Source organism: Hyperoodon ampullatus (assembly GCF_949752795.1).
Source record: "Hyperoodon ampullatus genome assembly, chromosome: 6".
In the NCBI taxonomy this organism is placed as follows: domain Eukaryota; kingdom Metazoa; phylum Chordata; class Mammalia; order Artiodactyla; family Ziphiidae; genus Hyperoodon; species Hyperoodon ampullatus.
In genome coordinates, this window is record NC_136919.1 from 83,173,304 (window position 1) to 83,194,550 (window position 21,247).

The following is a 21,247-nucleotide window of genomic DNA, read 5'->3' on the forward strand; positions in this document are numbered from 1 at the left end:
TTCCACTAGTCCTTGGTGCCTCCCCATCTTTCCCCTCCTCCTCTTTCTTCAGTATCTAGCACAATGCCTGGCACATTCTAGGTGCTCAAAAGATATGTGTCCAACCAGTCAAATAAGTAAATGAGTAAAATACATGTCTTTCTGCAGATGATTTAGTTCTTCTGATCTTCCACTTCTTCGTCAATAGTGTGGGAATAAAGTGATTTGGTGGGTTTGTTTTCAAGATTAAATAATAGGGCATACATTATATGATGTGTAAAATGCCATAAAATGATCATTTTATGAATTTAACTATGAATTTTATAAAATTTACATGCTTTGAGTCTGCAGCTATGGTTCAGCTGAGGGGATAAGGGAGAAAAGTAAAGCCCTAGGCAGATAAAGGAATCATTACCCAAAGCTATAGGTGTGATGGGTTAATTACCCTCAAATATATTTAACCAATGCCTAGGAAGAAAGAGAATGGGGGATGGGAAAAGGAGAGGGAAAAGGGGGGCCTGGGTTAGGGATAGAGTGAATACTTTTAAGGTCAATTGAATTATTTCCTAAGGGGTACATTTTCTATTCACAAGAAATGGTCCTGTGCCAGAAAAGGCGGGGAGGTTGTTCAGCAGAAGCGGGTTAATCCGTGCTCCCTCCTGCCTGCTGCAGTCACAGTGCAAGATACAGTAATGAAGGCGGCGCAGTCACACATTTATTTCATTCGAAATTCCTCTGTGGTCCGTTTTCTATCAAAGTCTCTCACTGTTACAGGGCCGTGCTTGAAAAAGTTGCAAAACTTCTCCCTTGGTGGAGAAAAAGAAGCCCTCATCGGACTCAGTGGAACGAATGAATGAAGTTATTTCCTTGGCCCCAACCACTCCATCCACTTTCATACCAAATATACACAGAAACATCTTTCCCCAGTTGCGCGACTGGAATTTTACTCTTCCGTGGCGTTGCCTACTATTGGAAGCACGGATTTCGAAAGTCAGCAGGCAGCAGACTCGGCTTTGGAACCGCGGTGGCTGGCTTTTGCAAGAGTCGATGCGCCTTACGGTCCTGTGTGGTAGCTTCTCCCGGGAGCAGAATGTGTAAAATAAACAGTTGCTGAAAAGCGTGAAGAATTAACGAAGTGAAAATCTCGGGTTATTTGTTCGGCAATTGACACGCAAGTGACCTCCTTAAATACTTCGTTGTCTGAGGACGTTCAGAGCTAGGATGAATGAATCTTCGGGGCACTTGACTAGAACCAGCTTGTAAATCTCTTTAGTCTTTCGGGAAGTGGCGGTAAATTAATACAAATCCAGGAGAGAGGGGAGAGAAGGGGGTAAAACCTCCACACCGGGGCTCTCTTCCCAGCCCTTTGGAAAGACTCGTTTTTGCTGCTCAGGACCCTGGAAGCTACAGCCTGAAGAACCCGGCGGCGCTAGGACCTGGTTGGCGCCTGGCCGTGGCCGCTTTCGGGCGGGCGGAGGAGGGAGAAGAGGAGGGAGATGTGGGAAAGGAGGGGTGTCGAGCGGGGCGGGGGGAGTCATTTATGCAGAGCGGGTGCTGCTGCCATTGCCACTTACACTCCCGGCGCGCCGCTCGGAGCCGGAGGGAGCGCGGGGAGAGAGCTAGCGAGCGCTCGGAACCTGGGCCAGCAGAGGGGGCGCCCCGCCGCTGCCTGCACCGCAGCCTCCGCCGCGCTCGGGGGCCCCTGGAGGAGCGAGGGCGAGTCGGAGAGTCCGGGAGCCGAGCCCGGCGAGACCCAGCTGCGGGAGGGCGCCCGCCCCACTCAGCCGCCTCCTGCGCCCGAGCCGGGGAGCGCCGGCCGACCGCCCCGCGGGCCGGAGAGCTGGGAGCACAGGTCCCAGGAGCCCCAGGGATGGTCTAGGAGTCGGCGCGAGGCTCGCTGCTCTGCTCCCTGCCGGGGCTCGCCGCCTCCTGCCGATCGCCCAGGGCTGCGAGCCGCGGCGGCCGGGGGCTGCGAGCCGGGGCGGCCCAGGCCGGAGAAGTTAGTTGTGCGCGCAGCTGAGTGCGCGGAGCAAGCGAGCGAGCGAAGGAGCAGCGAAGCGCCGGGGCCATGGGCTGGGGGAGCCGCTGCTGCTGCCCGGGACGGCTGGACTTGCTGTGCGTGCTGGCGCTGCTCGGGGGCTGCCTGCTCCCCGTGTGCCGGACGCGCGTCTACACCAACCACTGGGCAGTCAAAATCGCCGGCGGCTTCCCGGAGGCCAACCGCATAGCCAGCAAGTACGGATTCATCAACCTAGGACAGGTAAGCACTGGCTGGTCGGGCTCTCGGCCCTGAAGCTGAGAGGGCAGGGGTGGGGGCTGGGGGGAGTCGCGCTGGTCCCCTCCTCGTCAATCCCCCTCCCCCTCTTCCAGATGTGCTCTTGCAGCTGTTGCCCTAACTCTTGAGCGATGCTCTCGCGCTCTCTCACACACACGCACACACACTCATTCGCTCCCCGAAGTTGCTGGGGTTTGTGTTTTGTTTGCTTGTTTCTTGCAAGTCACGAGGCATAGGTAGGGTCTCTGGAAGAATCGCGAATGTACATACCCTCCTGGGGGTTTCAGATCCGACCGGAACTTTTGCAGTGGAAAGTCGGGGACCAGTGGGCTCTTTGGGGGGTAGAGGGTAAGCGCGCCCCTGGTGCCGGCTCCCTGCGGTTTCTGAGAGCTGGTGTAAGGGGGAGGCGGGGAAGGGAAAGCCTTTCCTGCTCGGACCTGAATTTAGTCCAGAAAGAAGTTTCCTCTTCTAGGGGGGAGAGAACCGCTGGGACTGGAGCTAGACTGGAGGAGGGAGAGAAGAGGGGACTGGACCCGGCGTGAGCAAAGGTTTGAGGGGAGACCTCCCGGCTTCTTCGCCTCGCGAGCTGGATCCGCGTGGGGCTCCCAACTGGGGAGTTGGAGGGGGAGGTGGGAGAACTTCGGAGACCACTGACGGGGTTCTGCTTTGGAAAACGGCGAGTCTGCCCTCGCGGAGGCTCGGTGGGGCGAGAGTTGGGCGGGCAACGGGGCGCGGGGCTTTGGTGGGGTGCCGCTCGCGGGCTTTGAGCAGAGCTGCCCGTCTGGGGGACCGTGAATTGAGTGGTGTTACGGGGATGATTGGAAGCGCAACAGATTTGGAGATACCTCCACACGGTCTTGGCTTCCTCGCTCTCTTTCCTGCAAGAAATGGGGTGACAAAGGCTGTATAAGCCGGTCCCAGAAAGTGCACCCCCATCCTTACACACCTCCCACTCGCTTCTCCCGGCCTGGTCCGAGGAGGGGGCCCTGGCCTGACCCTGGTGAGACTTTGCTGGGGGAGGGAGGCGAGGGTGATGTGGGCGCCCTCACAGCAGACGCGCTTGGGACTGCTGCGGCTGCACGCGCCCTGCCTGCCCTGCCAGGATGAGGGGAGAGGAGGGTGCTGGCTGGGGCCACTGGAGCAGGAGAGCACAGACGGTTTCTGACGCTGTCGAGCTCCATGTCCAGGAACACAAGTGCTCTAGCCCGGGGACTCTCGGCTGCCTGGGGACGCGGCACCGAGAGCAGGCAGATCTGCTGTTGCCGCATCTAGAAAGAGCACTGGGGGCATCGGGGGAGCGGGAGGTCTTGCTGCTCTTTGCGGGTCCAGAGGGAGGGCGTGTTGCGGAGAAGCCAACCTTGTGCAGGGCTGAGACCAGGGCGAGGGGCATCGTCTGTATCTCCTGTCCCCGAGACCAACACACACCAGGAAGGAAGGAAGGGACAGCCAGCCAGATTTTCTTGCCTGAGTGCCTGTCATCTTCAGGAGAGTTTCATTCTACTGGCTTGGTAGGATTCTACCTGCTTCTTTTTTTCCTCTAGAAGAAAACATTGAGTCTGTTCAAGTGTTTTTACACGAGCTTGAAGTTGGGTGCTGCATGTGACTGGAGAATGTAACAGGGAAGGCTAACAATAAAAGTAGTCATGTTAAAAATCTTTCCAGATGCATCACTCAGGTTCGGCTAACACTGAGCATCTCTCATAAAACAGGCATATTTGGAAGAATAGTTCTTGACCATACACTTATTTCATAATCCGCGAAACGACCGTTTTTGGTGGATATTACTTCACATACAGCAACAGGGAACCTAATACTCTGGAGAAGTTGACCCGCACAGGGTCACCCAGCTAGACAGTGGTAAGGGCATGATTCAGACCTAGGACTGTCTGGTCCAGGCCTACTCATGCTTGTGAGGATGGGGGGAAGGAGGAAGTAAGTAAAATCCCCATTTCCCTGAATTCTGATTTAGTGGCTCAGTAGACTGGAAGCGAACATCCAGCCTTAATTCACAGATACTTAGTTCAAGCCGACCTGGACTTCTTGAACCTGAGAGCTTCAGGAATTACGAAAGCAGAAAGATCTGTATCAAAATAAACTCATTAAATAGAATTTACACATTTCGGAGCCTGGCAGAGTGGGGGAGAAGAAATTGTCACAGAACCCACTTGTGAAGAAGCAAACATTGCAGTATCCTGCAACCCGGCCTGACTTTTTACAAAGGGCCTTCTAGTGAAGATCCATGGATTTTCATTTAAAAAGTAATACTAAGAAAGTTTACATACAAATAACACCAAACATGATTTGTTGTGGGTTTTTACAATGCCAGTGAGGAAACTGAGGGCTTACAGAGGTGACAGAGAACCCCTTGAACTCATGCCCTAACCAGTGTGAAAAGATCAGCTATTCTTACTGTGTAAAGCATTTCCTCTGTAGATCAAAGGAGCATAACCCTAAGCTAAGTCTTGCAGGTGGTAAATTGAGTTCACACATGCAATATCATTGCACTGTAAGAGCCATCCTTTTGTTATTCTTTCTTTCCATCAGTAAACCAGCTGTGGTTCAGTTGAGGGCAGTAATTTATTTGCAAATGTCTCTGGAATGCTCTCCTATTTTTACCCTTTCGGGCTTGTGTGGGGGGGTCCCACCTTATATGTCACAGATTGGAACTGAGACCTGTTATTGTTTCTAAAGTCATTTAATATCCTGGTAGTATTTTTGATATCTTTCTATATAATATTTGAGGTGAATAAGGCAGTGACTTTCCACACAGTAAAGGTACGGTTTTGACTATCTATTCAGAGTTTCAGTATCATGTTTCGTATAGCATCTTAGCATTTAAAAGCCACCAGAGGTAAAATTTCTGGCCTGGAGATTTCTACAGAAAAGAATAGGCATGCCTCTCATGTTCACGAAAGATAGGATATGGAGAGTAACACAAGAGCGAGTAAGCAAGTGACAGGGAAAAAGGACATACTTGACTTCCTGGAAGGGAATAATAATGTTTTCTTGTCTTTGGTTATGGAGATAGTGCTTGTTTTGGTAGGTTTTCACATAATGTTTATATTTTGTGAATGGTTATGCCTCGAAATTCTGAAATTCTAGAAAGCGCTTCCTTTCTTCCCCTACAAGCCCTGACTCCAAGCCCTCTTAATATTTAGTTCGACCTCCGTACCCCGGGTGGCTGAGGGTAGGTGCGTCTGCCTGTGGGCCTGCACAGGGATGGAAGAACAGGCTTAGTTCTTCCTTCATTGTGTGCTCTGACCCTTTGAACTAGCGGTATAGTGGTTAGAGGGTAGAAAAGACATAAAGGAATCAGACCTGACATAATGTTAATTGTGAACCTTTGTTTGGACAAAATCTACAAACCAGTAGGAATTAACTTCTGGTTATTTGAACCCCGGGGAGAAGGTCCTCTGTAAAGGTTGTTTGCAGTATGCAACAGCTGTATTTATCCTTCTGTGAGGTGCTTAGAATCCTTGATTCCAAATTGAGATCACCCGGAGCAAAAACCCCTCCCCAAACCTTGTAACTTATCTTGAACAAGACTCCAGAAAGATAAAGCCAGCTGCAAGCAATACTGGGAAAAATGTTTTACCTGGTGTTGCCATTGACAGCATAGACTGGGAAGCTCTGCAGATGCCACTTGCAAGGTCCAGGAAAGCAGGAAAGTCACTGAACTTATTGGAGCCCCTGTTCCTTCATCTGTAAAAGGATAAATCTCTAGATAATAGAGGGAGTCGATTCTGTGTTGCCCAGCATATAGTTAAGCTTGCTGTGGAAGGTTTGTTGAATCTGAATCTGAAATAAGTGAGATTCAGACTTTATTTAGATATGGAGAATGGAAGACTTTTTTTTAATGGAAGATGCAACTCATTGAAAATACATTTTGGATGACCAAGTCAAAAGAGCTAAATCAGAGCTTTGTAGACAGGGAAACTGGTTTTCCACTTCAACTAACAATTTAGAATAGTTTAACAATAGTTTCCCATTGGGTTCTAAACAATTCTGGCTGATTTCCCATGGTGGTGCTCCCCTCCCTGGTTCATCTTTGTTGTGGTCCATTAAATAGTATAGGATAAGCTCAATGGAGATGGAAGAAAGGGACAAAAAATATCTGAAGACTGAATATTTTATAAAGCAGCTTGCCTTGGTATATTCGGATAGATCATATTTGAATTCATATTGCATTTAATTCTGAATGTGGTTTTCATGAGGAAGGTTAGAAGAAGCATTTTCCAAATCAGCAGGAAGAGATGCTTTAGCAGGAAGAACCTTGTTCAGCAGTGCCCTGAAGGCCTCCCACTCTGCTGGCTAGTTTTGACCTGTGAGTAATGTGGGATGCTTGAAGTGCTGGTAAACAGTGGAGAGTGAGTTCTGGGTGCTCATGGATGGCATTAGAAATAGGGGATGGGGCTAGTCTGGTAGGTTGTGTGGGAGTGGACTGTCCTCCCCTAGTTATATCCTTAGGCATTTGTAAATGGATGTGGGAGTCCCAGGTTGAGCCTTGTGTGATGCATCTGCCTTTGCACCAGGCAGGAACCTCAGCTCTGACCTCCATGCCCAAGAACTTTAGCTTTGACCTCTGCTAGCCACTCTGACATGCGTAGTTCTCATGAGTGGGGTAACCATTCATGAGAAAAAGCAGTTCAGAGTGCTTGGCCTGATGATGGTGGGTCTGTTGCTTTAACCTCATAGACTAGGAATGGCTTGTATGTGGCCATTGGGATTTTCGGGGTCTGTTTGAAATGAAACACTGCATTTTTGTGGGCCCCAAGGCAGCTGAATTTGCCTTATTGCTATCTTTCATGAGTTTATATCCAGAGGTCCTAACTGTAAAGGTCAGCCAGAGAAGCAGGGTAGTGTGCTGGGAAAATGTCCAGCAATGTCTGACTCTTTGGTTTAGGGAGGGAGTCCTGACCCAGAAACATCCCCTGGGCAGGGAGGGGAATTTGTGTTGTCGGTTCAAGTTATGTGAAGCAGTGTCTGGGTTTTCCCCAAGGCTAAAGTATCTCCCGGCATCACTCTGGCTTCTGACTTTATCACTTGGCTAATTCAGGTTGGATTAAATGACAAAGAAGCTGACTTTGTCTTCATGGGTGGTAAAAATGAATGCTTATAGCTCATGCATGCTATAAGATACATATGTATGTATCTATGAATTTCTATGTTTATCAAAGTTAAATTTGCACATAGTTTAAAGTGAAATTACTCATGCAACATTCTCACTAGTTCAACAGATTACATCTCTCCATCTAAGTGTACCAAGAAGGAACAATCCATGCCAATAAACTCTTCAGTTTGGGTTAACCCTGGGAGGAAAAAGAGACCAGAAAGAAAACCAGACTGAGTCAGAAGGTTTGAGTGAAACTTCAAACCTTTCATTTATTTACCAACCTGACCCTCAGTGCCTGATTTTTCACATTGGGGGCCTTAACACCTGCTCCATTCACCTCACAGGGTTGCTGTGTTATCAAGTGCCCTAATAATGAATGTGAATATATAAATAAAACAAGACATAGGAAGCATTATATGATCTATAAGGACTCCACGGAGATGCAAAGGCTGCTCAAAGGAAAAATAAGAGAATGCCAGGGTTCCTGGGGGTTTCTGTAGTGGAGCACTGGTGATTTTGTAGAATTTATGTATTTATTTATTTATTTATATTTTTGGCTGCGCGTGGGCTTTCTCTAGTTGCGGCGAGCAGGGGCTACTCTTCGTTTCGGTGCACGGGCTTCTCATTGCGGTGGCTTCTCTTGTTGCGGAGCACGGGCTCTAGGCGCGCGGACTGCAGCAGTTGAGGCTCATGGGCTCTAGGGGGCAGGCTCAGTAGTTGTGGCTCACGGGCTTAGTTGCTCCGTGGCATGTGGGATCTTCGCGGACCAGGACTCAAACCCATGTCCCCTGCATTGGCAGGCGGATTCTTAACTGCTGCGCCACCAGGGAAGCCCATGGACCTAGGACATTTTTATCCATAACTACTGTTAAGCAAGACAAGTACTAATGGAGCCACCGGCAGTGCGATATGGTTCAGTCCCGCCTGGGAGGAGTTCTCTGGTAGCCGTGTGCATAATGACCTGGAAGAGGCAGAGAGTCTATTGTGTTGGGAAAAGTTATTGTTAACAAACACGGAACCTGTGACAATGGAAAGAGAATAGATTTAGAAGCTCTTATACAGGTGGATTCAACATGGCTTGGTAACCAAATGCAAGTGGAGGTTGAGGAGAAGGGAGAAGGTGAAGAGAACAAAGTTTATAGCCTGGGGACCCGGAGAATGGGGACTTGTCTGTAGAATGAGGGCAGTCTGCTGGGAACAACATGGTAGGTTCAGCCTTAGTGTTGTTGGCAGGTAGAGAGTCATGCAGACGCAAATGTCCAGTAGGAAGAAGAGAACTTAGGGAAGGAAAGAAGTAAAGACTGGCACTCACCACCTCAATATAAGTGAAACTGTGGAAGGGCATAGGATGCTAAGAAGTGGAGCACAAAGAGAGAGAAGGGCTGGGAATACAACCTGAAGCTGGGAGTGTTGGAGATGAATAGTTCTCGAACACAAAGGGATACTGTCTTTGAAATGATAGACCACAGTGTCCCGGCTTTGAGAAAGATGGTAGGGCTAAAATAGGGCTAAAATAGAGCTAAAATACAACCTCCATGGAGAAGGCAAGGGATAAAGGGAGTAGATGAAGGGGGCAGGGAGGCCCTGAAGACACAGAGTCAGAGAGCCACAGAGCGTCGCACTAAAGAGAAGTGCTGTAGAGAGAATCTAGGAGGTGAGAACTGAAACATAGCTTAAAGAATTGGAGACAAGGAGGTTACCTGTGCTCTTAGCACCCATGCTCGATTGAGCAGTGAGGGGGAGTTTCATTGCACATCTGCCTGCCCACCTACATTGTCTCCCTTCATCTCATCAATGTCCTGGAGTATTTAGGATCATAGGTCTAGAACCAAAAGGGTTTGAATCCTAATACTGCCACTTCCTAGCCGGGATACCCTAGGCAAACATCTTAAGCTCTCTGTGCCTGAGTTTCTTCATATGTGGAAAAGATCTAATAGTATTTTCCTCATAGGGTTGTTGTGAGGATTAGTTGAAAGTAGTTAGAATGGTGCCTGGCACATACTGCATACTCAATAAATGTCAGTTATTATGTCTTGTTTTTTTTTTCAACCAAGTTATGCTCAGTTTCTGTATACTGTTTTTACTTAACATTGTATTATGAGCCTTTTCCAATGTTACTAAATAATTTTAGGCAAATTTTAATGGCTGCATAATCGAAGGTGCCATACTATCTTGTAATTAGTGTGACCATAATCATATTTTGCCAGGGACAGCACTGGTTTATGCCTACAGTAAATCAGTTCACCTCCATTAAGAATTTTTTATATCCCTTTCACTTTTCAGACATGTCTGAGTTTGGCAGAGAAATGATATGGTCACCCTGATTGAATGTGTATTTGTGCGTGTGTGTGTGTGTGAGTGTGTAATTGCATATCTGTTCTTCCACTATCTGGGAAAGCACGGCTGTGCCTCATTCTTATTTGTGTCCCCAGCACCTAGCCCAGTGGGTGGCGTAGGAGAAGCACAGTGAGCACTTGGGACAGGAAGCATAAAGGGTGCACCTAGAGAGGAATAGGTTTGGAAAGGAAGAGGGACATTGGTGCCTTGAGCCTAAAGAAGAATGAAGGTGAATGGAGATTTAGGGAGTTCACACTGGGGAAGAAAGGAGGTGAACATGTGTGGACAATGGTCTGGATCTCACTATCGGTTCTGAGGTGAAGGTCACCTGCAGAGAGAGGGGGAACTGGGTGAAATTGGTGGCCTGGTGCTCCAGTGCTCCTACCAGAAAATTCTGATAGGAATTAATGACCAAAGCCTAATGAGAAGAGTTGCCAAACAGCAATGGCAGTAGCTGCTTGTGCATAGTTATTGCTCGGTAAGTAGTGGTTAAGTGAATGAGTGAGAAAATGAACCAATCTATATTGTTTTGTGCTTTTGTCACTAATGCTCAGGAACCTGAGATTAGATAAAGACAAAACAGGGAGTTAGAATGTATCAGAGTGAGAGAGAAGGGAACAAGAGACTGTGGGAAGCTGGGGGTGATGGATTTGAATGGTTCTCGAACACAAAGGGATACTGTCTTTGAAATGATAGACCACAGTGTCCCGGCTTTGAGAAAGATGGTAGGGCTAAAATAGGACTGGGGAGCCAAAGGAATAGGGCAGGTATAAAGGTTCACAATAAAAATGGAAAGCCAGTTTGATAAGAGTGGTAGAAATGGAAAGATGGGAGCCATCCCAGAGGGTAGTTTTCTTTGTAAGCTCTACGTTAGAACTATTCTGCATGATGATAAGGCCCAAGGTGGGCTGACCAGATAGAGAACAGGTGAAGGCCAGTGGACTGGATGGGATCAAGAAACTGTGAGGCTGTGATATTGGCAGCGTTATCAGCTTGGATAAGATAAGGATTCCAAGTATTTTGTGCTGGTATACCCACTAGGCAGATAAACATGAAGTCTGCCCCATACTTCAATGCTCCTTGGATAAATTTAGGTATTATCTCTACTTTACACATCTGTGCACTATTATTTGCACTGCAGGTCCTGTATCAACTTAAGGGATAAAGATAGATTCATGGGGGATTGCTTTCCAAATGAGCCTTCCCATATTTGATTTAAAAACTGAAGATTGCATTGAGCACTGAATATAGAGGGAAGAATGTAAACAGAGAATGTGAAGCCAGAAATAATATTTAAGGATGATTTAAAAATGGTATATATGATGTCACATTTTATGTTTGCCTCTATCTTAAGTCGTCATGTAGCCTACTTTCCGTTACATTAAATAATTATACCTATAATTGATTCACGTCATAGCCCTTCACATATATTTTTTTATAGTATAATGGAGCTGTGTTCTGAACATGTCTTTTATGTATTCTTAGTCTAACTTTACTGCCTTGTAAGAATATGGATATATTTTTAAATGTGTTTTTTAAATTATTTATAAATTGCTCTCTGTATATAATATGTAATATTTTTAGGTTGCTGTCTACAATACCAGATTAATCTTGTTTGCATTTATATGTGAATCTGATTGTTAGGTTAGGGTTAGCATCACAAAAGAAGCATGAAGTTTCTAGTTGAATCTTCTGTGCATTATCTGAGGGGTTAATTCTGTCCTGGGAAAATTACATTGTGGATACCCTGCCAGCATTGAAGCTGGTTAAGATTTATTAAAAGCAAGTCCTTCCCTGCTGCCTTTCCCAGTGTGTGTGTGTGTGTGTGTGTGTGTGTGTGTACACACACACACATATATATATATATATCATATATATTTGTACTAAGTACTTAGGGCTGATATTTTTGTAATAAGTACTTAAGGTCTGGTATTTTTCTACTCTGAGAAGCTCTTACAGCTGTAAAAATATACCAGTTCTCTCCATATCGATGTTCCCAGGCTTGTACCTTGTTTTCACTAGTTGAAGTTTCTCAACCATAATAAAACTGGGCAGTGCTCATGAGTTTGAATGCAGTGCAGGGAGGGAAGACAGTTTCAGAGCCTTTAATCTTGTAAGCATATATCCGTAACTACAAGTTTAGAAGTTTACTGCTTACTCATCCTGGACCTATTCTAGTTGCATTTAACTATTTTTTTTTTTTTTTTCTGTGTGTGTGTGGGACCCATTCATCAATTTCAGAGTTTTTCAAGAGAAAACTAAATTGTAGGCCACTTAAGATTTATTATAGCCTAGCTTCCAGCAAAACCTTTTTTCTCTATTTTTTTAACCTTGGGGCATCTTTCCATTTGTTTAGTGCTCATGAGCCAATTTACCAAATGCCGCATTCTTTGACTCATTGTAGGATGATGTCATTGCTTCTGGGCTAGTTCGGCAATGCTGAGAACCAGTAAACAAAACTCAAGGCTGAAAACAGGTGACTTGAATTCTCCTGTAGGTCCAGCCCTGCCACTAATTTGCCACATACTTATGAACTGGTCGTAGTTTTCTGTCTTAAAGGATTAGTTTTATTCATTGTTTTATTTATTAAAAATAGTTATTGAAGGATACCATCAAGAAAGTCAAAAGACAACCCACAGAATGGGAGAAAATATTTGCAAATCACATCTGATGAGAGGCTTGTATCCAGAATATGTAAAGAACTCCTACACTCAATAATAAAAAGACAAATAACCCAATTAAAAATGGGCACAAAGGATCTGAATAGACATGTCTCCAAGGAAGATATACAAATGGCCAATAAGCACATGAAAAGTTGCTCAACGTCATTAGTCATCAGGGAAATGCAAATCAAAACCACAATGAGATACTAATTCACATCATATTCACTTAGATTGCTATAATCAGAAAGACAGATAATCACAAGTGTTGACAAGAATGTGGAGAGGGCTTCCCTGGTGGCGCAGTGGTTGAGAATCTGCCTGCCAATGCAGGGGACGTGGGTTCGAGCCCTGGTCTGGGAAGATCCCACATGCCGCAGAGCAACTAGGCCCGTGAGCCACAGCTACTGAGCCTGCGTGTCTGGAGCTTGTGCTCTGCAACAAGAGAGGCTGCGACAGTGAGGGCCCGCGCACCACGATGAAGAGTGGCCTCCGCTCGCTGCAACTAGAGAAAACCCACGCACAGAAATGAAGACCCAACACAGCCATAAATGAATGAATGAATGAATAAGTAAATAAATAAATAAATAGAATGTGGAGAAATTGGAACCCTCATATACTATTAGTGGAAATGCAAAGTGGTGCAACCACTGTTGGAAAACAGTCTGGCAATTCCTCAAAACATTAAACAAACATAGAGTTACCATATGACCCAGCAGTTCCACACCTAAGTATACAGTCAAGGGAAATGAGACATTTGTTCACACAAAAACTTGCAGACAAAAGTTGATGGCAGCATTATTCATAGGAGCCAGAAAATGGAAACAACACAAGTGTGTATCAGCTGATGAATGGATGAACAAAATATAGTGTATCCTTACAATGGAATATTGTTCTGCAATAAAAATGAATGAAGTACTGATACAGGCTACAACATGGATGAACCTTGAAAACACTTCACTGGCTGAGTGAAAGGAACCAGTCACAAAAGGTCATGCATGTATGATTCTGTTTATATGAAATGTCCAGAGTAGACAAATCTACAGAGACAAAACGTAGATTGGTGGTTGCCTAGGGCTGAAAGGATTGGGGGGTGGGGAGATGGGGGACTACTCCTGGGTATGGGGTTTCTTTCGGGGGTGATGAAAATGTTCTAAAGTGGGTTGTGATTTTTGCACAACTGTGTAACTATACTAAAAACATTTGAATAGTATACTTTAAATAAATATATGGTATGTGAACTTTATCTCAATGAAGCTGCTAAAAAATAGGTACTGAGTACCTGTTGTTTATCAGCCATTCTGTTAGACCCAGCCCTACTGTATCTGTCTTTAAATAAGGTATCTGCTCACATGGGGCTTATAGTGAGAGGAGCCAACCTATGAGGCAGCCACGAAGTGAAGAAAATAATTTCAAATTATGATAAGTTGCTATTGGAAAGCAAAATACATTAGTAGAGTAAAAAGTGCCTGAGGGTGGGAGGACTCCTTCAGATAGGCTGGTTAGGGAAGCTCATTGAGGAGGGAACACTCGAGCAGAGATCTGAATGAGAAGGAGCCGACCACATGGAGGCCTGGGGTGGGGTGAGTTCCCTGCAGAGGAGACAGCTGGTGCAAAGGCCCCAGGGGAACAGAAACCAGTGGGTGTAAATGAAGTCTAGTCAACAGGGAAGAAGTGGTTGAGCTTGAGATTGAAGAGGGTGATCTTAAAGCTTAATTTTGGTGATGCCATTTACCTGTACAGAAGTCACCAGTAGCCCCCATTTGCCTCCTGTGTTTTTTATTTTTATTTATTTATTTATTTATTTTTTTGCGGTACGCGGGCCTCTCACTGCTGTGGCCTCTCCCGTTGCAGAGCACAGGCTCCGGACGCGCGGGCTCAGCGGCCATGGCTCACAGGCCCAGCCGCTCCACGGCATGTGGGATCTTCCCGGACCGGGGCACGAACCCGTGTCCCCTGCATCGGCAGGCGGACTCTCAACCACTGTGCCAGCAGGGAAGCCCTGCCTCCTGTGTTTAAACAAACAGATTCCTTCTCTGGGCTTTTACAGTCCTCTATCTACTAGTCCTGAAATACTTTTTCCATCAACTTTCTTGCTCCGTCCCTTAACAAAGCCAAACTGGACTTCCCATTGTTTCCCCAGATACTATACTCAATCCTTTCCTGTTTCTGTGCCAGTCTTTCCACCTGGAATATTCATCTGACCCCTTGCCCTTCTGGAAATTCTCTTCTTAAAGGCACATCTCAAATGTCACCTCCACTATACCTCACTCTGGAAATACAGGTAAAATACAGGTACAATCACTCTGATTTTTCAGTGCTTTGACTCCAATAGTACTTTGCCCAAAATCTCCCCAGGGAATTTAGTAAAGTTTTGTTTTTTCTTTTTTTCTCCTTGTAAGGGGCTTAATTATTATTCCACAGCGTGTAGCATGGTGTTTGGCTCTGTAAAGGTAATCACTGAATATTGGTCAAATCCTAAAGTATATTATAGTCCTGCAGTGTATATAAAATGAGAAACAAATCTGAACATTGGAGAAAAATTACAAAAAACTCTATTACCCAGTCAATAAGGAAGGCTAACAGTGCATAGTATATTCTATAGGGGAGTGTGGTAAAAAGGAGTGATCTAGGATTGATGAGTCATGTGTGTATGGATTCTAAAGTCCAGGGCTTCCTGGGAAATAGCCTAATCCTTATCTTTGAATGTTTCAGAACTTGGCATCGTCAGCAGGGTCATTCTTTCTGGCTTTGACTTCATGAGAATTCTTAGTGGGAGAGTCAGAGTACACAGTGTGACATCGTCCACCCCAAGAGCCAAGTGCCAGATCATCCTAGGACTGCGATGGTTTCTCCAGGGATCCCAGGGAACCCTGGGGGCTCTGCCGGCTATGCTCATCTCCCTGGAGGTGACAGTGCAAGTCTTGTATCTACTGGAGCAGTGGGAAGAACAGCACAGAGGGGCCCCCCAATGATGGACTTCGTCAGTAGTAAGAGAAGGTTTCAGATCACAGGCTAATTTTACCGTCTGTGTGGAATGCATGGGAGTAGCAAAAATTAGCAGATTTGGTGCACACGACAGGTCCTAAAGCTCTGTATAATATAAGCCGTAGAATCTTGGGATGGCCCATGGCTGACCTACCTTGATCGACCATGGAAGGACTTACCTGGATTGGCCAATTTGAGGGGCCAAAGCGCTGAAGTTAAATCTGCACGAGAGGAGGAATTACAGGCTCCAGGACAAACAGACATAAATTAAGCCCTGCAGTTTAGTCCTTAAGGAGTGGCTTTAGAGATACCCTTGGAGATAGGAAATAAACTCAGAACAAATAGAGGAACTATCCATTGGGAGTTAACTCCACTTAATTATGAAAGGAATGCCCTCTTGGTTGGGTGACATGGCCAGAAGCTAGTCTCTCCATCGAGATGGGTCCCCCCATCTGACCTCGTCACTTTGATCAGTTCTAAGACTCAAATGACCAGTCCCCTCAGGCTCAGGAAGATAGAGGGAAAGGTGAGTTATATTTTCTGGGTCAGATGAAAGGGAGATGGGAAAGCTGAGTATTCTCTTGCTGTATACGATTCTAGAGTAGAGCTATTCTCTTCTCTCCATTGAGGTGGGTCTACTGTAGCTAAGCCCTTTGTTACTTCTTGTTTGGACTATTGCACCGGTCCTATCCTGTCCCACTGTCTTTCCCTTCAAAACATGCCACATAAGGGCTTCCCTGGTGGTGCAGTGGTTGGGAGTCCGCCTGCCGATGCAGGGGACGTGGGTTCGTGTCCCGGTCCGGGAAGATCCCACATGCCGCGGAGCGGCAGGGACCGTGAGCCATGGCCGCTGAGCCTGCGCATCCGGAGCCTGTGCTCCGCAACGGGAGAGGCCACAACAGTGAGAGGCCCGCGTACCGCAAAAACAAAAACAAAAAAAACCATGCCACATAAGGCAGTTTAATCTTTTCAGAACCCACTGTGGTCAAAGAGACTTCTTCCTCTTCCTCCTCTTCTCCTCCCCACTCTTCCCACTTGCCCCTCCCCCCTCCTTCCCCCCACCCCCACCCCATCTATTCTGAATATCATTCAGCCTAAACCTTTTGCCATTCTTTGCACATGCACTGCCATGCCCTACTTTTCTGCCCCTGCTCGAGTTGCTCCCACTGCCTGGACATCCTCCTGTCCAGTTCTCACTCATTCAGCAAAGCCCTTCTCAGATGTCATTTCCTCAGATGAAATTGCCTGTGCCTAAAACCTCTTTTGTTTAAACTCTGGTACTTTATGGTACCTGGAAGAGTGTGCTCTGCCATTCAGATGCCCTCGGAAAAATATTCTGAACTGGATAAATGGCTGTGAATACGTGGAGGCCGGGAGGGAATAGAGACGGCAGCGTCGTTAGTACCGCCCCCTGAATATTTTCAGTTCTCCTCACCGTGTGATAGGATTGTATTTCCCTATTTTGGGGTGTATTTCCTATTTGGTCATGTAACTTCTGTTGGCCAATGAAATGTGAGCAGAAGTGACACACGTCCCCTCTTTAACAGTCAGTGCATGATTTACTGTGCTCCCCATCTGCCCTACTTTGATCTGCCAAGCTCCAGGTGGTGGGTGCCCCATTGGCCTGGGTCCTTGCGGCCCATGATGAGCGGCGCTCCCAGCCAATGCACAATGGATGTGTAACATGAGCTAGAAACAAGCTTTTCTTGTTTTTAGTCACTGAGATTCATGGGTTCATTTGTTCCTACTGTGGAACCTTGCCTGTTCCCACTAATACAAAAGTTCAAGAGCTTTCTCCTTAGCCTTGCACACAGTATAGATGGAGATTGGTAATGGAAGAGGGAGAAAGATTATGTGATACTCTAGATAAGAATCCTGTGACTTAATAGGAAGACCTCATGGATCTCCAGTATACATTTTGCTCGTCATGCAAGTGATAATTACATGTGTTTAAAAAAATCAGAAGCCAGATATTAGGTATTTGCAAATGTGTGTATGGGATTCTGTTGCTTAGAGATTTGCACTTCCTAAAAGAAATCCTGAAGATCCCAGAGCTTAATTGCTCTGAGTTGCTTCTCTCCAGCCTTGCCAGCTCTCCAGAGGAGACTTGTTCCATGAGTTTAGATATACCTGTCCATGACTGGTAAGACTAGAGAAAATTGAGGATTTGTTTCCTTTTCCAAGAAGACAGAAACTTAGTGTATTACAGTTTGTCTTTTATTTTTTCCCATCAAATGAAAATAACATGTTAGCTTTGTACCTCAGTTAATTGTTTAATATCGAACTTGCTTTTTGCTTGCCAATTGCACTTGTTTGTGCCATTGCTAAGGACCACACTGTACTCTCAGATTACGACACCCACTGCTGCAGAATCCACTTAAATTTGCCGCCGCATTCCACAGGCCATCGTGCCTTAGTTGTTAGTGAACTGGCTTCCCAAACATGTGGGTATCTGTGTGCTTATTGATTTATGTGAGGTGGACACAGTGGGGAACATCTGAGATTTAAAATGTTATGGCCTGAATTTCCAACTCTTGACATGAATCCAAAGCAGCAGATTTTTCTTCTTTGGCAAGACAGAATTGAAGCAACATGCAGTGATTTGGTTCGCCGATTTGCAAGCTGTTAAAAATCGGAATAATTTAAAATGAGGAGTGTAAGTGCTGCATAATGTGAAAACTATTCTAAAGGTCACATGGCTATGCAGCCTTAGACAAGTTAAGCACCGTGAAACTAGAACTATTTTGAATAAATTTGAAACACTGCATGTGAATGAACATGTGGATTTTTTTTTTTTTTTTTTTGCTAAAATATTCTGTGACCAAAGTAGTTGAAATCCTATTTAGTTCACCCTGAATCTGAAGAGACAAGGTTCTAATGAACCTGGGAGGTCCTGCTCCTACCTTTTAGTCTCTCAGTGATGGAGGCCATTTCTGGCCTTTATTTCTTTCACTCGTGGGTTTTTTTTTTTTTTTTTTCCTTTGTGGTCATCATTCTGTCCTTCAACATTCACTGCAAATATTTTAGACTATCTCCCCTATGCTAAGTACACTACTAAACCCTGGAGATGCAGTGGGGCACAAAAATCTCTACCTTCTTGGAAATTACAAGGGTCCCAGCTTGCTTCAAAACATATCACCCAAAACCCAGTGGCTTAAAATGACAATCATTATTTCTGTGAGGCTGTGAGTTGAATGTTAGGTTCTTCAGGCAACTGGTGGGTCACCTAGGGCCTAGCTGGTCTGGGATGGCTTCACTCATGTTCTTGTGGTTTCTGCTGGCTGCTAGCTTAGATTATGGGGGTAACTGGTCATGGGTCTCCCATCCTCCAGCAGGCTGGTTTGTGTTTCTTCCCTTAGCGACAAGAAGGTATCCCAGTAACGAGAGAGAGAAATTCTCACGTGCAAGCTCTTTACATATGTTTGCTCGTGTCCGTATCCTAACATCCCAGAAGTCAAAGTAAGTCACATTACCAAGCCCAGCTTCAAGAAGCAGAGACATCTCTTCCTCCATAGGAAGAGATGCCAAGAATTTGTGGCCATATTTTGCAGTCTATCACAGGGAGACTGTTAATAAACAATTGAATAGAAAACAAAAAAGTATGTCAACTGGTGGTAAGTTCTGTGGACAGGAAGCAGGGAAGGGGGAATGTCTGGAAAATTTTTTTCAGTTGTAAACAGCATGGTGAGGGAAGTTTTCATGGAGGAGGTGACATGAGAAAAGATCTGAAGAAGGTGAGGTAAATGAATGAGCCTTCCAGATATCTGGAGGAGGCACATTCTAGTAGAGGAAGCAGCCAGTGTAAAGGCCCTGAACAGGAGAGAGCCTGATAGATTGAAGGAATGGTAAGAAGATGCTGAGCGAGCAAGTCAGGTAGCAGAGAGGTAATAGGGGTGGGTGGGAGAGGTGAGGGAGACTCAGTAGGTCAGTGCTTGTCACAATTTTTTTAATTGAAGTATACTTGATTTACAATGTTTCAGGTGTACAGCAAAGTGATTCAGTTATACATATGTGTGTTCTTTTTTGGATTCCTTTCCATTATCAGTTATTACAAGGTTTTGAATATAATTCTTCGTGCTATACAGTAGGACCTTGTTGTTTATCTGTTTTATAGCTTCTCACATTTTAATGTGCATAAAGTCACTTGGGGATCCTGTTTAAATGTAGATGCTGATTTAGTTGATCAATGAGACCAGAGGTTCTGTGGTTTTGACAAGCTCTCGGGCGATACTATTACTGCTGCTGGTCCTGGGACCACACTTTAGCGCAAGTCTGTGTAGGCTGTGCATAGTAAGGACTGGATTTTCTCTGAGGGAAGAGGAAGGCCATTAGACAGTTTTGAGCAGAGATGTGACCCTACACTGGGTGGAAATGTTGGAGAGGAACATGGTCTCAATTTAGCCTGCTGTGGCTTTAATCATCTGGATGTCCTGTCCTCTATAGGGCCATTTTCTTCTACTCTGTTGGTGAACATGAGAGAGACCTATCTCTGGACACCCCCTACCCGACCCTGCTCCCATACCAGATTCGTTCTAGGAGGAACTGGCTCTGTTTCATTGCAGTCACTCAGGTCCTGATTACTGGAGCTGTGCTTACTCAGCCTTTTCTATCCCCCAGCCTCAGTGACCCTGACTCAGTGGCCGTCAATCCCTGGCTCACATTCCAGTCACCCGGGAGCCTTTAAAGGTATCTTCAGTGATTCTGATTAATTGACCTTGTGTGGGGTCTGGGCATCAGTTGTCTTAAATATGCAGCCAGGGTTGACAGCAGCCACTGTGCTCAGTTCTTCCTCAACACCTGATAGGCTGGCTGTTTCCCCAGAGCTCAGAGCCTCTCTCTCCCCAAGGAAGCCACTCTCCCTCCACTCTGGTTTCAGCTTCTCTCTTTTCATTAACATCAAAACACAGGAATCATTAGCTCATTTTCAACTCTTTTGCGCTTTGATGATTCCAGCCTCAGTACACAGATTTTGCTAAAGTACAGTCTATTTTCTTTTAGACTGGGGGCTGGTCTTTGGATAGCTACACATATATGAGTATTTGTTGATGTTGAAGGTCACAGATTTGTGCTTTTTTGTGTAATTTCTATTTAAAGGCCCTGGCCACGTAATAAATCTTTAAATGAGCTCCAGGCTCTTACTCAGGGGATGGAATACGGGGAGCATGGGCTGAAGATCATTTGGCTCCAGGTTTCATGTTTATAAAATATCTTCCAATTTGCTTATAGATGTAGTTTCATACCCCAGCCATATTGAAATACAATGTCTGTTTACTTTCATCTCATTTCTCATTACTACATTTCACTAGTTATAGTAGGTACACTAGGAATGAATATACATTGTGCATTCTGAAACTCTGGTGGACAGCATAGTTATATTTTTGTATAACACATAAACATTTAAATAAATACGCTACATACTTAAGCATTTCTTTATTTTATAATCCACCAGTTAGCTCAAAATATAGAAATGGGCTGGGGTCTTTCTCAACCTTTGACAGGTCTTTCTGGAACCCTATGTAACTCCTTAGGAAAGTGCTTTTTTTCCCTTTTTATCCAGTCTGTACATATATAGGTCTTATTTGAAGGTCTTATTTGTTCTTTAATGCCTTTTTGTTTTCTAATCAGAGTAGGAAATAAAGAAAAATGAAAGGCAGTGCAAAATATTATCTGTAACTTTTGTCACAAATTCGCTGCATCATCATGTACCTGGAATGACTTGTCTATGCATCATTAACTTGTAACAGATTTAAACTAATTATTAACTCAACCAGATGGATTTACTCAAGTGTTATCATAAAGGGCTTTGTGATGGGAGAGTATGATCAAGTTCCATAAAATTTATTGCTTAAATCTTGCTGGATCCAGCATTCCATTAAGGCACTGCCTTGTACGTTA

At 45.3% G+C, this 21,247-nt stretch overlaps 1 protein-coding gene across 1 annotated transcript in view; it reads left to right on the top strand.

The window, feature by feature from the left end:
- Nucleotides 1-2,047: 2,047 nt before the first annotated feature.
- PCSK5 (proprotein convertase subtilisin/kexin type 5) overlaps nt 2,048-21,247 on the top strand; it is a gene marked incomplete at its 5' end in the record, with an annotated part of 318,876 nt that continues 299,676 nt past the window's right edge. The window contains one exon of the mRNA XM_079705774.1: nt 2,048-2,239. Within this exon, the coding sequence (XP_079561900.1) occupies nt 2,048-2,239 (192 nt within the window). The remainder of the gene's footprint in view (nt 2,240-21,247) is intronic.